This window comes from Taurulus bubalis (assembly GCF_910589615.1).
Source record: "Taurulus bubalis genome assembly, chromosome: 1".
Classification (NCBI taxonomy): Eukaryota; Metazoa; Chordata; class Actinopteri; order Perciformes; family Cottidae; genus Taurulus; species Taurulus bubalis.
The window spans coordinates 19,505,355-19,522,368 of record NC_136589.1 but is presented as its reverse complement, the minus strand read 5'-3'; the positions used below and the strand labels follow the sequence as shown (position 1 = coordinate 19,522,368).

Genomic DNA, 17,014 nt, shown 5'->3' with positions numbered 1-17,014 from the left:
GTCATGCGTCAAATGAGCTCCCATTCGTCGTCGATGTCGTCCCCGCTGAGCGAGGAGCCTGAGGGGGCTGGCCAGCAGGGAGTTTGTGGGAGGAGCTTCGTCAGGCGACGGGACAATCCACCAATCAGAGTCACCGCCCACAACTCGTCCTCTGGGGTCACTGAAGAGTGAGAAACAGACACAGGAATACATTTAGTCTAAGAGTATCAGTCTTACCAGTATAAACCGACTCGTACTAGTATAAACCCAGTCTCATCAGTATAACCCCAGTCTTACCAGTATAAACCCAGTCTTACCAGTATAAAGTAATGACTTCATGAGCTTCTGGCTATTAGAGGCAGGATCGGTGATCTCCTGCCCTCGGCTATTGCCGGTCTATCCTCAGGTGGAGTGGCCATGGAGGCGGCTGTGGGCCCTGTTGTGTGTCTGGATGGATTTTCTCCCATCAACCTCGACCAATTGTCTTCAATGGTTTCTACTTCTAAGTCGTCTACCTGTCTCCTGGACCCCGTTCCGATGAAGCTGCTTAAAGAAGTTTTACCTTTAATTAGCACCTCTCTACTAGATATTATCAATGGGTCTTTACTAATGGGTCATCTACCACAGTCTTTTAAAGTAGCTGTAATTAAACCTCTTCTTAAGAAGCCCACTCTCGATCCAGAGGTGTTGGCTAACTACAGACCTATCAGACAAGACTGAAGTTATTTTACTCGGCCCAGAACACCTCTGAAATCAATTATCTGATGACATGGTTTCTCTGGATGGCATCGCTCTGGCATCTACCACCACCGTAAGGAATCTCTGAGTTATTTTTGACCAGGACCTGTCCTTTGGCTCCAACGTTAAAACAAATCTCAAGGACCACCTTTTTTCACCTACGGAACATCTAAAAAAATCCGGCACATCCTGTCTCAAAGCGATGCAGAAACGTTGATCCACATATTTGTTACTTCAATACTGGATTACTGTAACTCCTTATTATCAGGCTGCTGTGGTAAGTCCCTTGGGTCTCTCCAGTTGATCCAGAATGCTGCTTGTGTACTAACGAGGACGCGGAAGAGAGATCACATTACTCCTGTACTAGCTGCTCTCCACTGGCTTCCTGTAAGATCGAGAATCATTTAAAATCCTTCTCCTTACCTACAAAGCCTTAACTCGTGATGCACCATCATATCTTAAGGAGCTTATAGTGCCATATTACCCCACTAGAGCGCTGCGCTCACTGAATGCGGGGTTACTTGTGGTTCCCAGAGTTTTAAAAAGTAGGTTGGGAGCCAGAGCTTTCAGTTATCGGGCTCCTCTTCTGTGGAACCAGCTTCCACTTTCAGTCCAGGAGGCAGCCAGTCACCTCATTCAAAAGTAGACTTAAGACTGTCCTCTTTGATAGCGTTTATAGTTAGGGCTGGCTCAGGTTTGCACTGGTCCAGCCCCTACATATGCTGCTATAGGCCTAGACTTCTGGGGGACATATTATGATACACTGAGCTCCTCTTCTCTCCTCTCTCCTTTTCTCCTCTTCTTTCTCTCCTTCTGGATAAATTATTGTCTCTTCAATGTCGATTACTAACTCTTTTTTCCAGCAGCCTCTGTGCTTCCTCGCCTCAAGTTTCTATGGATCGTGGCTGTCTGGAACTGGTCCTGTCTCCTACCATGGCCCTGCTGATGCCCCTCCTCTCCCTCCTTCTGCTGACATGGATCGTGGTTATCTGGATCGTGGACCATGCCTACTACTCATTATAAGAATAATTTCTGTCATATTCATTGAATGTGCTGTAACTCCGTTACGTTATTCATTCTGGTTTCATGACATCTATTGCTTCTGTCCATCCGGGGAGAGGGATCCTTCTCTGTTGCTCTCCTGAAGGTTTCTTCCCTTTTTTCCCTGTGAAATGGCTTTTACTATCTTTATTTGGGGGAGTTTTTCCTGATCCAATGTTTATTTGGGGGAGTTTTTCCTGATCCGGAACAGGGATGTTATGTGTACAAATTGTACAGCCCTCCGAGACAATTTTGTATTTGTAATGTTGGGCTATATAAAACAAACTGGATTGAATTGAATAAACCCAGTCTTACTAGTTTAAACCTCTTAACATTCCTGTAAAATTTGACGAAAAACGCCTATCCAGGTATACCCAAAGTAAATTGGAAGCTGTACTTGAACTAGTTGGAGTAAATGCAAGGTCTTGATCTCTTTTGAAAGGTAACAATCTGAAGTTTTCTTCCCTCAATAGTCAGAATCACTTTAAGGGCTGCTGACACTGAGTTATATAAGTTTGAACACACTAAAGTATAAGGTTTCTATTTCCGCCTGAACATTTCTTTGTAAATAAATGCCTATAGATGACTATAAATGGGACTTATGGACTGGAAAACACAATGGGACAATAGCCTGAAGCCTTTTCTAGTCTAATTAAAAAGCAGATAACAATATCACAGAAAATGAATATTTTACACATTTTTCCGAATGAAATGTCTAGGCGTTTTTCCATTTTGAGATTGAACATATTCATGATATATACTATATACCTATTAAAAAGGCTTATAGTCTTGCAAACTTATAGAGGTACTATTCATATGTACTACCAGTATTGCTGACACAGAGAAAATGAAGTATAAATGCATTTCTATGCTAATTCAATGACAGACTGAGGATCTATGAGCAGAAGTCTGTTCTGGTGAAGCTGAAGCCTGTTGGTATCATCTCCACCCCCTCTTGTTTAGACCCGTTTTTTAGGCAATTTCATTGGCTGTACGAAACGCCTGTCATCTGAGCTGTACGACGTGACAGGGTGAGCCACGTAAGAAAATAGAGCCTGAGCATGAACTTCAACGTAGCTTCTGGTTGGGTAATGTAGCCTGTCAGTCAGGACATGAAGCTCCTATTGGTTCAAGTGGGAATCCAATACAAAGCTTAGATTTCGGCAACATTTTGATACCGAGTTTGTAGCTGTGCTCTCATGCAAACTTGACTTTCTGCTAAAAACAAAACAGCTTTCGTTCATATCTTCCAGCTGATATGAAATGATGCAACGTTGGTAGATATTTATGGATGTAATCATTTATGAATGTAATCACGTGTTTTGGACTAAATCTTTTATGCGATTTATTTTTATTGGACCTTTACGACATAACAACGCCGTTTTTGTTGTAATGTTATGGATTTATGGATCAATATGAGGCGTCATCGGTGAGTTGCCTGGATTTTGCTATCGTTTGTTTGTTTGTTGTTGTCTGACAAAAGTCTTGTTTGTAGCTGCTGCGGTGGTCTGATCTTGAAACGGGTTACATAGCTGGAATCACAAGAATCGTAGGTTTCCAGAAACATATGGCACTCGTACCGGGGGTACAGTGTACACTAGAATGTATAGTAAAGGACACCCGCGGGGGGGCAGAACGTTAACAGGATAAACCCAGTCTTACCAGTATAAACCCAGTCTTACCAGTATAAACCCAGTCTCACCAGTATAAACCCAGTCTTACTAGTATTAATCCCAGTCTTACCAGTAAACCTAGTCTTACTAGTATAAACCCAGCCTCACCAGTATAAAACCAGCCTCACCAGTAAAAACCCAGCCCCACCAGTATAAACCCAGTCTTACCAGTTAACCAGTTGGCATTTCCAGGGATCTTCTTCCAGTAGTCTCCAGCAGGGTTCTGGTCACAGACGCCATAACGACGAGCCAGATCTCCGTTGACACAGCGAACCCAAACGGCCCGAGAGCTGAGGACCAGCTGACTGACAGCTAGACCTGAACACATGTTATATAGCATTAATACACACATTATATAGCATTAATGCACACGTTATATAGCATTAATACACACGTTATATTGTATTAATACACATGTTATATAGCATTAATACACGTTACATAGTAGAGAAATGAGGACCAGCTGACTGATGGATAGACCTGAACACATGTTATATAGTATTAATACACATGTTATAATAAAGATGTTGTATAGTATTAATACACATGTTATATAGCATTAATACACATGTTATATGGTATTAATACACATGTTATATAGTATTAATGGACCGACGGGCGGACATACTACATAGTGGTACACAGTACTACAAAGTAATACCTCACAGAAATAGAATAAAGAACATTGCAATCACTTTCAAGTAAACCAGATCGCTCCATCAGACAAAAAAAAAGTGCTATCACTGTGTTATGAAAATAAAAATAAAGTTAAGCAAAAAATAACTAATATTGAGTTACTATCTTATTGTGGAAAACTTATTTGCCAAACAAAACAGAATGAGTGCAGATGTGTGAGCATCACGTTGTATCAGTATTAGTGGCTGCAGTGAGCTGCTTTCCTCTACACATCTTTTATAAACGGGGTTGTAGACTTTATACGGCTCAATGTTGAGCTTAGATCTGTATTCTGATGAGAGACACAACAGCAGAAAGCCGACTTCACGGAGATTTCATAAATCGGCGAGTCGTGCATGCGCAAGCATAACCCGTTAACGGGGTACGGTAAACATTTAAAATCTCTTGTAATAAATATCGCCCCAGTTTGATAAATACTGACTTAAGGAAACATGGTGTTCATTTATTTTAATGACAACCCCAAAGTGTGCAGGCTTTGTCACTGCAGTGTATTTTTCAGGCTTTTGGAAGAATATTTCCAGAGCCTCGATATGCGAAGTCAGAAACGTCATTTATGGAACTCCGCAGGCTGATTGTCTTGACCTGCAAATACATGAACTGTTGGGCTTTAAAAGTGCGCTGATAGCTTAAAATAGTGATAGCTTAAAGCAGCAAATCCCATTGTGAATAGCACGCAACATATTTTTCGCTGCTCTCTCTCTCTCTCTCTCTCTCTCTCTGTTCACTGTGTCTCACCTGTGTGCAGCACATCGGGGCGGAACTCCGCCGTGCGCGACACAGAGCAGAGAAGTAGACGCGACCATTTAGAGACAGAAATGACATGCTGTCTGTACATTAATACAGTATTAATACACACGTTATATAGTAGAGTATATACATTAATACAGTACCCACAGTATTAATACACACCAGTGAGTATGCAGTGGGGCTCGACCATGTACTCATAACAACCTTGAGAGTACTGCCTGAACAGGTGTTCTGGTGACACATGTACCTGGTACCAGCTCCCAGTCCGTCCCTACAGCCATGTACTCATAACACCCTTCAGAGTACTACCTGAACAGGTGTTCAGGTGACACATGTACCTGGTACCAGCTCCCAGTCCGTCCCCACAGGCATCTCATCACTGAGTCCGGTCCTGACGAAGACGCTTCCTCTGTTGTCCAACACCCAGAGGAGCCGGTCGTTGGGACTCGTCTGGATCCGGACCAGCTGCACTCCGATTGGCTGAGGAGACACAATGTCACCATTACCGGTTGGTTCCATGTGGATCCAGTGTGTGCGTTACCTGTGGAGGTGGCTCTATGTGGATCCAGTGTGTGTGTTACCTGTACAGGTGGTTCTATGGGGATCCAGTGTGTGTTACCTGTACAGGTGGCTCTATGTGGATCCAGGCCGGTAGCATCATGCTGGGGTTCAGCGGCTGGGTTCCAACCCTGAAGTAAACTATTCCCCGAGTGTCCACAGCCCAGACGTTCTGACAGCCGCAGCTCACACCAACCAAACGAACACTTCCTGGAACACAAGGTAACATTTCGCCTGAAAACACCTGTAAACATTTATATCTGTTGTGATGTCATAAGAGGGAGTAGCATTAATGGGAGGTACATCCCCTCTCAGTGGTTGCAGCAGGGAGTACAATCCAGCAGGACATTGGATGAATGAACTACAATTCCCAGACAGCAGGGCAGCCAGGCCAAGGCTGCTGCCCAGTTGAAAAGGATGAGCCTGATTACCCTAGAGAGCTGGTGTGAGGAAGAAAAATGACAGGAGTAGAGGAGAAGAACGAGAGTTTTGATATTGCATTAAAGAACCAAGGAACCTGGAGTAAACAGGAATAGTTATGTAATGACCTTTGGTTGGATTTAAGCTTACCTTTTTGCTAAGAAGCATCTAAATACAGACCTTTAGAGTTAAAAAAAAAAACCACTGCTTGTCGTCTCGATCTGTGCAACCACGCCTCACTACACGATCCCGACCTCTCAAGACAGCACACTATATACGAGCATGTGAAAACTCAAGACCTCCCCATGAACCTCTAGAGCCCCTTCTCGAGCCCCTTCTAGAACCCCTTCTATAGCCCATTCTAGGACTGCCTTAAAGGAACCTGAAGAACCAGCTCAAGAGCCACTGGATCCTCTCCTTGGACTTTGAGAACCCTTCAAGGATCATTGGGAACTGAAGCTTCACGACTGCGTTCAGCATCAGGGGACACTCGTCGTGCTGGGGATCGAACCAACAACCTTGCGGTTGAAGGTCGACCCGCTCTACACCTTGAGCCACATTTGCCAAGACCAATGGAACACTCTCCAGGACCCTAAAACCCCCTCAGGGCGTCCTCAGGGCCCGAGAACCGGACTGTCGGTCGGGACCCACGCAGCAGCGTAAACAACATCAGGTTCGGTTGACCTGGAGCGTCAGCAGGATCAGGACAGATTTCAGGTTCAAAGCTCATATTTCCCATCTGACCTTTGAAGGTGTCCCAGATGTGCTGCTGCAGCTGTCCATCACCTGAACTCGCATTTACAGACCAACTAGCAGAGACACTGAATGGACACACAGTTTAAATACCATTTCATTCAGATAAGAATGAATGATTGTAATGAATAATTAATTTGTTTATTGTGAAGATTTAGTGGAGCAGAACAATGTTTATCTCAGCTGTTTGTAGCTCTGGGAGTCGGAGACGAGTCATGTGGGGGAACTAAAAACAGATCTGTTACATAAACAAGCTCTCATGTTGACCTCTGAGTTACGCAACCTCCACCTGTCAATGTGACGGAGAAGCACAGCTGAGAGTGTATGTGTATTTTGTGTGTGTATGTGTATTTTTTGTGTGTGTGTGTGTGTGTGTGTGTCATTCTGTAACCTGAGCAGAATGAGCACAGGACTGCCCCCCAAACATACATTGACTGATCAACCAAGTCAGACTCTTTTACAAAATAAAAGATATTAAAAAGGACCAGTTTGTATTCGTTAACCTCTGCTTATGTTTTCTGTTTTCATCTTTTCATAAACCCTCACCAGCGCCACCTGCTGGTAGCAGAGAGCACTGTTTCCATTGGCAGCCCTGAGATTTCACATCATTCTGGATGAGTGCATAATTCAGCCAGTGGCTGGATATGAAAAGTAAATTTATCTAGAAGGGAAGCCGGTGTTCCCGACCTTCACACGTTCAGCCTGACCTTCACAAGGTCAGCTGCTGACTGGAGCAACAGCACAGCACCACGGCCTGAAGCTTTGGCACACATTTGAGTCACAGTTGTCAGAAATTAGTATTTATTTGAAAGAAGACGATATCTTGGGGATTCTCTTCAATAATGTCGGTCTTTTGAAGACAGACTTGAGAAACCAACTTTGGTAGTCGGCAGCTCCATAGTCAGAAACGTGAAGATAACGAAGCCAGGGACCACAGTCAGATGTATTTCTGGGGCCAGGGCAGGCGACGTTGAGTCTTTTTTAATACTGTTGGCTAAAGATAAACATAAATACAGTAAGATTGTAATACACGACTGCAGTAAGGACTCCTGAATTCGCCACTCGGAGGTCACTAAGATCAATGTGGAATCAGTTTGTGTTTACGCCAAAACAATCTCGGACTCCATAGTTTTCTCTGGGCCTCCCAAATACGATCAATAGTGAGATGTATAGCTGCATGTCATCATTCCACCGTTGGTTGTCGAGGAGATGCACAGCAAACAATGTGGGCTTCGTAGATAACTGCCGGTCTTTCCAGGGGAACCCTGGTCTGATCAGGAGAGACGGCATTCATCCCACTTTGGATGGAGCAGATCTCCTTTCTGCAAATATGACCAAACTTATTGGTCGACTTCGTCCATGACTGACCAGGAAGCAGTTGTAGTCTTACACCCTTCTCTGCATTTCCCTTAGGGCAGTTGCCCTAAACTCTATAGAGACTGTGTCTCTTCCACGGCCACTTAAGTTAATTAAATCAAAACAAACCAGAAGAGGAGGTATAGAAAATAACCTCATAAAAATTAACACCACTATTGCAACAGTGCAACACAATAGCATAATTAAATGTGGACCTCTCGAGGCACCGGCCAACTCATTTGAAAGCCTTGTTCTTAGTCTTTCACATCCAACCTGGAAAACAATACAGCCGACTCTGTTTGTTGTGGTGTACTGGGCACCTGGTCCGTATTCTGAATTTCTATCTGAATTTTCGGAGTTTCTACCAAGTTTGGTCCTGGACTGATAAGATTATTATTGTAGGTGATTTCATACTTTATACTAACTTTAAACCTCAGTATAACAGTGGACTCCTGTACTAACTTTAGTCCTCAATATAACAGAGGACTCCTGTACTAACTTTAGTCTGTCTCAATATAACAGAGGACTCCTGTACTAACTTTAGTCTGCCTCAATATAACAGAGGACTCATGTACTAACTTTAGTCTGTCTCAATATAACAGAGGACTCCTGTATTAACTTTAGTCTGTCTCAATATAACAGAGGACTCCTGTGCTAACATTAGTCTGTCGCAATACTACTACTTCTAAATCTTCTACCCGTCTCCTGGACCCCATCCTGACGAGGCTGCTTAAAGAAGTTTTACCTTTAATTAGCGCCTCTCTACTAGATATTATTAATGGGTCTTTACTAACGGGTCATGTACCACAGTCTTTCAAAGTGACTGTAATTAAGTGTGGCTTCAGTTGCAAGGGGTCATAGACCCCTGCAGCAAGCGCACTTCCTGTTCTCCTGCGGGCTTAATAATAATAATCATAGTCCCAAACTTTGGCGCGTATCTCCCCCGGCAGCGTTGCCAGCACATGCGTCAAAATACATCAAAACGTGAGGCCTGATCGGGAATCGTGTGCTATGACTTTTCTAAGAGATTCGACTGGCCGTTTTCCCGAAAAGCGGCGAAAACGACGAGAAATTGGCCCAATGACTTGAATGGGGTATCGAGCGTTGCTAGCGCATGCGTCAAAATACATTAAAACGTGCGGCCTGATCGGGAATCGTGTACCTATGACTTTTCTAAGAGATTCGACCGGCCATTTTCCCGAAAAGCAGTGAGAAATTGTCCCATTGACTTGAATGGGGTTTCGCCGTGAAGAGAGCAAAAAAACACTCATCTTTGTGCCCATAATGACTCCCCATAATTTAACATAGAGAAATGATTTGAAGTTTAAAACGTTGACAAAAGTCTGGAGTGTATTTGCCTATTTTTTTTTATACATTTTTTGATACCTGCACACTTTTTATGTAATTATTGTTCAAGTTTAGGAAAATGTGGGGACCATTTCAGAGTTTACAATAGGTGTGTATGGCACAGGTTAGAGTGGTGATGTCATCGCTAGAGCACAGCGGCGCTTCCGACTCTTGCGTAAAAACTATTTCTATTTTGCCATTCACTCCACAATATTTACTTTTGAGGCATAATTTATATATGAAAACTTTGGAAATATTGTGCTTGTGATACACATGCGTCGTGGAATCCAACAAACAAATACTGTTTTGTCAGCAAGCCTGAAAGCGACATGAAGTCCGGCCATCAACCTCCATGTTAAATCGGACCACAATTTTCTCTCTTGACGGAAACGTGAGCACTTTATAAACTGAACTTATGCTCTCATTTCTAAATCCTTACAAATATTTAAGTAGACGGAAACGTTCTCAGAAGTCTTGTGCTTCTCATGATTACGTTATTTTTGCGATGGGATCCACGGTTGTCTGTCAAATACAATAGTTTGAAAGGTTGTTTTCTCATTAAATCCACAGTCCTGTCTCCCTCTGTGACACAGCTGCTTCAAGTTAGCCAATCATGGCTGTCACCACGACAACCGGTGACACAAACGCAGGAGGAGCCAACTGACGTTGGTCAGCTGACTTCGACAGTCTTAAGACACTCATATTTTAAACTCTACAAAAAACGTTTCACACGCACATTCTTATGGAAGCCCGTTGGAAGTGAATTTAATGGCAGCAGGAAGTTAACTTATGTTACACGAAATGGCTGACTGTGTGTGTGTGTGTGTCTAAGTGCGCGCGCATGTGTAATTACGGTCTCGTGAACATAGTGGAGAGACAGAGAAGTGCATTTGATTGCTAGCATGAAGTTAGCTAGCATGAAGTTAGCTAACACAAAGTTAGCTTTGTGTTTGACAAAGGTAACCGACTGTGTGTCTATGTGCGCTCGCGCGAATGGCTGCGCGGGTGCGCGTGCACCGTGTTAATACGGTCGCATGCACGTTCTCATGTGTGCGCGCGCGTGTGTGTGTCACTTTGAATTAGGACTAACAGCTCCACTGACGCTTACGTTCACATTATTAAGTCCATAACAATATTCAAGCATATCAATGCGTTCGGTTGCTTGTTTCATCTCTGGTGAATATACTATATTGGAGATTTGAGCATGTTTTTGCCTCGAAATCTGGGGTTTAACAAATGGTTTGGTAGAAAATCGGCACACACATATGACTTGGAGATATTCAGTCAAAGGCATTGCAACACCTCCTGTCTGTCTACCTGTCTGTCCATGAATTAACTGAATCTTAACTTAAAGCGCAAATGAGGATTATTGTATTAAATAGAAAATAAATACACAATTGTACACCATATTTGTTTATGTAATCATGTGATATGTTGCAGCAAAGTGCTGTCCCATTCATATTTACACCATTAAGCCCTCACAGCTAATGTTGGCATATATATATATATATATACACACTCACCTAAAGGATTATTAGGAACACCATACTAATACTGTGTTTGACCCCCTTTCGCCTTCAGAACTGCCTTAATTCAACCTGGCATTGATTCAACAAGGTGCTGAAAGCATTCTTTAGAAATGTTGGCCCATATTGATAGGATAGCATCTTGGAGTTGATGGAGATTTGTGGGATGCACATCCAGGGCACGAAGCTCCCGTTCCACCACATCCCAAAGATGCTCTATTGGGTTGAGATCTGGTGACTGTGGGTGTCAAGTTATGGCTTCGGACCTATCCGCCTCCCCACTTGATAGGGATTGGTGCATCTACCCGGATTTAAACTGGGTTTCACTCAAAATGACGACAACTTTTTCTTTCTCCTTTTATTTTGGAGTTAAGCCACTGCAGTCATTTTCGTTCGCTCCATATGGCAACGAAAGAGGTGAAAAACCTTTGCAGAGAAAACAGAAAACCCCCATTTCAAATATGCCAGCAAAGAAAATCACTCTTGCACCTGTGCATTCTGCATAAGCACACAACCTACCTTCAACACCTACAGATCCCCAGCTGTGCTTCCACCAACATGTACATTGCAAATAATATAACGAGACACCAGACAATCAACCTAAGACAAACTCAACCATTTAACCCCAACGATATCTGTCCCAAACAATTCACCCCTGCACACGTGAGCGCGTTGCGGAGCCCCATGACGTCGCTGACGCTCCCGCACTTGTGGTGAAAGTGAAAGTCAAACAGTCAGTCAGCGTTCAGAGTTTGCCTCTTACCGGCTGCCTCTCCGCACTTGTCGATGCCCCGTTATTGCCGCAGATCATCTGCTGCGTACTCTCTTTTTTCGCGGCGTTTGCTCCTTACCCCCTTAAGTGCTCCCCGTGGTTATTTCCGGTCTATAAGCTCCGCCCCGTTTTTCAATTACTTTGCTTACGTCCCACCTCTCCATTCCTCTTTTATGTTTTACTTTCTATTTATATTATTTCTGCTAGAAAGTCTAAACACGTTTGACTTGACAGTGGGGGCCATTTTAGTACAGTGAACTCATTGTCATGTTCAAGAAACCAATTAGAAATGATTCGAGCTTTGTGACATGGTGCATTATCCTGCTGGAAGTAGCCATCAGAGGATGGGTACATGGTGGCCATAAAGGGATGGACATGGTCAGAAACAGTGCTCAGGTAGGCCGTGGCATTTAAACAATGCCCAATTGGCACTAAGGGGCCTAAAGTGTGCCAAGAAAACATCCCTCACACCGTTACACCACCACCACCAGCCTGCACAGTGGTAACAAGGCATGATGGATCCATGTTCTCATTCTGTTTACGCCAAATTCTGACTCAACCATCTGACTGTCTCAACAGAAATCGAGACTCCTCAGACCAGGCAACATTTTTCCAGTCTTCAACTGTCCAATTTTGGTGAGCTCTTGCAAATTGTAGCCTCTTTTTCCTATTTGTAGTGGAGATGAGTGGTACCCGGTGGGGTCTTCTGCTGTTGTAGCCCATCCGCCTCAAGGTTGTGCGTGTTGTGGCTTCACAAATGCTTTGCTGCATACCTCGGTTGTAACGAGTGGTTATTTCAGTCAAAGTTGCTCTTCTATCAGCTTAAATCAGTCGGCCCATTCTCCTCTGACCTCTAGCATCAACAAGGCATTTTCGCCCACAGGACTGCCGCATACTGGATGTTTTTCCCTTTTCACACCATTTTTTGTAAACCCTAGAAATGGTTGTGCGTGAAAATCCCAGTAACTGAGCAGATTGTGAAATACTCAGACCGGCCCGTCTGGCACCAACAACCATGCCACGCTAAAAATTGCTTAAATCACCTTTCTTTCCCATTCTGACATTCAGTTTGGAGTTCAGGGGATTGTCTTGACCAGGACCACACCCCTAAATGCATTGAAGCAACTGCCATGTGATTGGTTGATTAGATAATTGCATTAATGAGAAATTGAACAGGTGTTCCTAAGAATCCTTTAGGTGAGTGTATATATAATGTACCTCAATAACACATCTCACTACCGGCAATGTGCATATACTGCGACGTCCTACGGCAGTAGTAGCCACACTTCCAAAATTTCTCGCAATTTTTTCTAGTTAAACCTCTCCTTAAGAACCCCACTCTCGATACAGAGGTGTTGTCTAACTACAGCCCTATCTCTAACCTTCTCTTTCTCTCTAAGATACTGGAGAAGGGAGTCGCAAATTAGTTGTGCGACTTTTTACATAACAATAGTTTATTTGAGGAGTTTCAGTCAGGATTTAGAAAGCATCATAGCACAGAGACAGCACTGGTGACAATTACAAATGGCTTTCTAGTTGCATCAGATTTTTATTATGCTTCCTTTAGGCAATATTATCAGAAAACACTCCATAAACTTTAATTGGTATGCCGATGATACTCAATATATCTATCGATCAAGCCAGATGAAACCAACCAGGTCGCTAAACTTCAAGCGTGTCTTAAAGACATCAAAACCTGGATGACCTGCAACTTCCTGCTGTTGAAAGTTATTTTACTTTGCCCAGAACACCTCCTACTGGGTGACTGTGCTCAGTGGTGAGCAGGGTCGACCTTCAATCAAATGATCGGCGGTTCGATGTGTCCTTGAGCAAGACACTTAACCCTAAATTGCTCCCGTAGCTGCGCCTACGGTGTATGAATGGTTGATAATCTGATGTGGCACCTTGCATGGTAGCTCCTCTCATCAGTGGGTGAATGATGTCATGTAGTGTTAAAGCACTTTGAGTGGTCGGAAGACTAGAAAAGCGCTATACAAGTACGGGTCCATTTACCATTTACCTCAGAAATCAATTATCTGATGATATAGTTTCTCTTGATGGCATTGCTCTACCCAGCACCACCGTAAATAATCTCAGTTATCTTTGATCAGGACTTGTCCTTTAACTCCCACGTAAAAACAAATCTCAAGGACTGCCTTTCTTCTCCTACATAACATTTAAACAATCAGGTACATCTTGTCTCAAAGCGATGCAGAAAAATTGATTCACGCATTTGCTACTTCTAGACTGGATTACTGTAACTCCTTATTAGCCTCTGTGCTTCCTCGCCTCAAGTTTCCATGGATCGCGGCTGTCTGGAGCCGGTCCTGTCTCCTGTCTCCTACCTCCTGTCTCCTGTCTCCTGCCTCCTGCCTCCTACCTCCTGTTTCCTGCCTCCTACCTCCTGCCATGGCGGCCCTGCTGATGCCCCTCCTCTCTACCTCTTTCTGCTTCATGAATCGTGGCTATCTGGATCGTGGTCCATGCCTACTACTCATTATATGAATAATTGTTGTCCTATTCATGTAATGTGCTGTAATTCTGTTACGTTTGTCATTCTGGTCACATGACATCTATTGCTTCCGTCCATCCAGGGAGAGGGATCCTCCTCTGTTGCTCTCCTGAAGGTTTCTTCCTTCAGGAGAACAACCTGAAGGTCCTGGGACAGGATGTTGTATGTGTACAGATTGTAAACTAAATTGAATTGAATCGCAACAGCAAGATGTTGTTATAAACCAAACCTTTGGTACAAATAATTTATGTTCTAGAAGCTGCTGTCCCTAAATATGTTATTTAAATACCACAATGACAATATGACGAAGGTCCTTGCACATTACTTTTTCGTGTTTTTTTTTGCGTTAAAACACACAACTCAGATGATAAATAGATCAAAGATATTATTTTTATTGATAAATGACCCTTGTGAGTAGTTTTAATGACGTATTTGAGTGTTCAACCGGTATTGTTGAAATTCTCTGCTAAAAGCTCAAAAACAAGATTATGATTCACACATCATGACGACGTCTATATGCCAAATACTATGTTTTACTGAGCAGAGCCTGAACCCATCATGACGACGTCTATATGCCAAATACTATGTTTTACTGAACAGAGCCTGAACGCATCTTGAAGTAACTTAATGGAACAAGAGGGGCAGACTGTCAGACCCTGCTGCAGTAAAATGAGAGGTTTTCTAAAGGGACCATGGTGCTCAGAGACACTACCTCTTTAGTCCACAGGGGGCGCCAGAATCAGAACACAATAAAAGGGTCTTGTAGTAACTTTCAGGTACGTACCGAGCTGGTTGAGGTCCAGGGGGGTCCAGTGGAGTCCGCAGGGACAGGACGGAGATAGCGTACGAATACTGACTCGGCCATGGGTGTCTAAACCCCACAGAGCATCACGACAGGCAGACAGGTGAGTCAGTTCCATCTGAGCACAAAGGTAGAACACAAAAGAAGATCATCAGAATGAACAGAGATGAGTAGAATCAGACACTGAGGCAGATGTGGTGTTTTTACCTCAATTGGTAGAAGGATGGACGAGGGGCGGAGCTCTCCATCCTGGTCCCAAACACAGAACAGATCCTTCCTGCTCTGAGCCAACCACAGGAACGTACCTGAGACAAATGCAACACAGACAGGTAGTAGATTAATGATCAGGCGTGTTTAATGTCACATGAAATATTGGTCTGGGGACTAGTTGCAGAAGTCTGGGGACTAGTTACAGTGGTCTGAGGACTAGTTACAGATGTCTGGGGACTATTTACAGTGGTCTGACGACTAGTTGACGTGCTCCGACGACTAGTTACAGTGATCCGACGACTAGTTGCAGAAGTATGGGGACTAGTTGCAGTGATCCGAGGACTAGGTCTGAGGACTAGTTGCAGAGGTCTGGGGACTAGCTGCAGAGGTCTGGGGACTAGCTGCAGAGGTCTGGGGACTTGCTGCAGAGGTCTGGGGACTAGCTGCAGAGGTCTGGGGACTAGCTGCTGTGGTCTGGTGAGTATAGGGTCCAGGTGTGTGACCTTCTCTGTGAGGCACAGCTGAAGATGTGATGAAGCTCCACTTGGTGGCTGAGACGGTTCCTCTTGGAACAACGTTCTGCCAGAAAGTTCCTGAAATAATGAAACAAAAAGAGCAATTACGAAAGCTGTACTCAAAAGTCTGTTCTGGAGTTGTACTGGACCGCTCTGGACTCTACTGACCCACGAGACTGCCCCGGGCCAGGTGCAGCTGGTTACGTCCTGAAGCGACCCAAACTCCACTGCCGTTGGCACTGACCAGGCTCGGCTGGCATTGCGAGTGCTGCGACAGGAAGGCCACCACCCGCTCCACCGGAGCCCGGGTCACCGTCGCAACACTCTGGGTGGCAAGCAGCAGCGTCTGGAAAAGACTGCCCTGGTCGAAGACCACGTAGTCCGAAATACTGATCTGATGGAGACAGACAGACAGACAGTTACGCTGTAAAGGAGAACCAGATGGAACCCAAACAGACGTTTTCTCTCAGAGTACCTGCCACCAGTGGTCGTCGTCGCCCTGCGGTCTGGAGGAACAGATGCCGGTTCTGAACCAGAGGCGGCCGCTGGCATCGAGCGCCCAAGCTGTACCACCTTCTGCCAGAGCGACACACATCAGCTCCAGACCCTGAGCTTCGCTGTGACAAACACACACACAGTAACGCAATCAGAACCACAGGGTATCTGTGTATGCTGCCCCACACTTCTACCAGCATTGTGTACTTTAGTGCACTAGTCTGAACACATTCGGTCCTTCCTGATAGGTTAAAGGGGTATTGACAGGGTTTTCTTTGGGGGAGTTGTTTCGATGTGAGGATGTCGTATATGTAGTTTAGCTGCCATAAATATTATTTATGTCATTATTGAATATGCTTGTTTACTGTATTATTATTTGTACAACTTGTTCCTTGTATATTGATTTTGTTTTCTATTTACATGTGATAGGAACCATTTTTACGTCCTATGTTTGTGCTTGGACACATTTAGTTGTGACAAGCTCCAAGACGTGCAGCGTGAGAAGTTTTACTCCGTTGAAAGCTGAAAGTTATAAGTTAAAGTGACAAGGTGTTAATTTAAAGTACTATTGTTTTCCAAGTGGTATGTTCGTTATGTTTAAAGTCCGTCGCGCATATTTACGTATAAAATATTTACATATTTTATTACAAGCTGTTTATCGTGTAAAGTGAACGCCAACTTGTTTTGTATGTGAAAATGTCTTTAAACAGTTCGACGGTAGATTGATGACAGTGATGTTGACGGAGGCGAGTTGAAGAATAAATAATCCATCAGTACCAAAAGAACCACAAGGCGTCGTGTATTTCCTGGAGGGAGTGATATGTAGTGTACAAATGTCAGTGAATTGAACCACAAATTGTTCTGGCAGAATGAA

General features: G+C 43.9%; 1 protein-coding gene across 1 annotated transcript in view; it reads right to left on the bottom strand.

Moving 5' to 3' along the window:
- Nucleotides 1-4: 4 nt before the first annotated feature.
- tecpr2 (tectonin beta-propeller repeat containing 2) overlaps nt 5-17,014 on the bottom strand; it is a gene marked incomplete at its 5' end in the record, with an annotated part of 34,267 nt that continues 17,257 nt past the window's right edge. Inside the window, 9 exons of the mRNA XM_079226166.1 lie at nt 5-160; nt 3,600-3,749; nt 5,213-5,354; nt 5,494-5,642; nt 14,903-15,038; nt 15,128-15,225; nt 15,634-15,723; nt 15,814-16,039; nt 16,121-16,262. Of these exons, the coding sequence (XP_079082292.1) occupies nt 9-160; nt 3,600-3,749; nt 5,213-5,354; nt 5,494-5,642; nt 14,903-15,038; nt 15,128-15,225; nt 15,634-15,723; nt 15,814-16,039; nt 16,121-16,262 (1,285 nt within the window). The 3' untranslated portion in view covers nt 5-8. The remainder of the gene's footprint in view (nt 161-3,599; nt 3,750-5,212; nt 5,355-5,493; nt 5,643-14,902; nt 15,039-15,127; nt 15,226-15,633; nt 15,724-15,813; nt 16,040-16,120; nt 16,263-17,014) is intronic.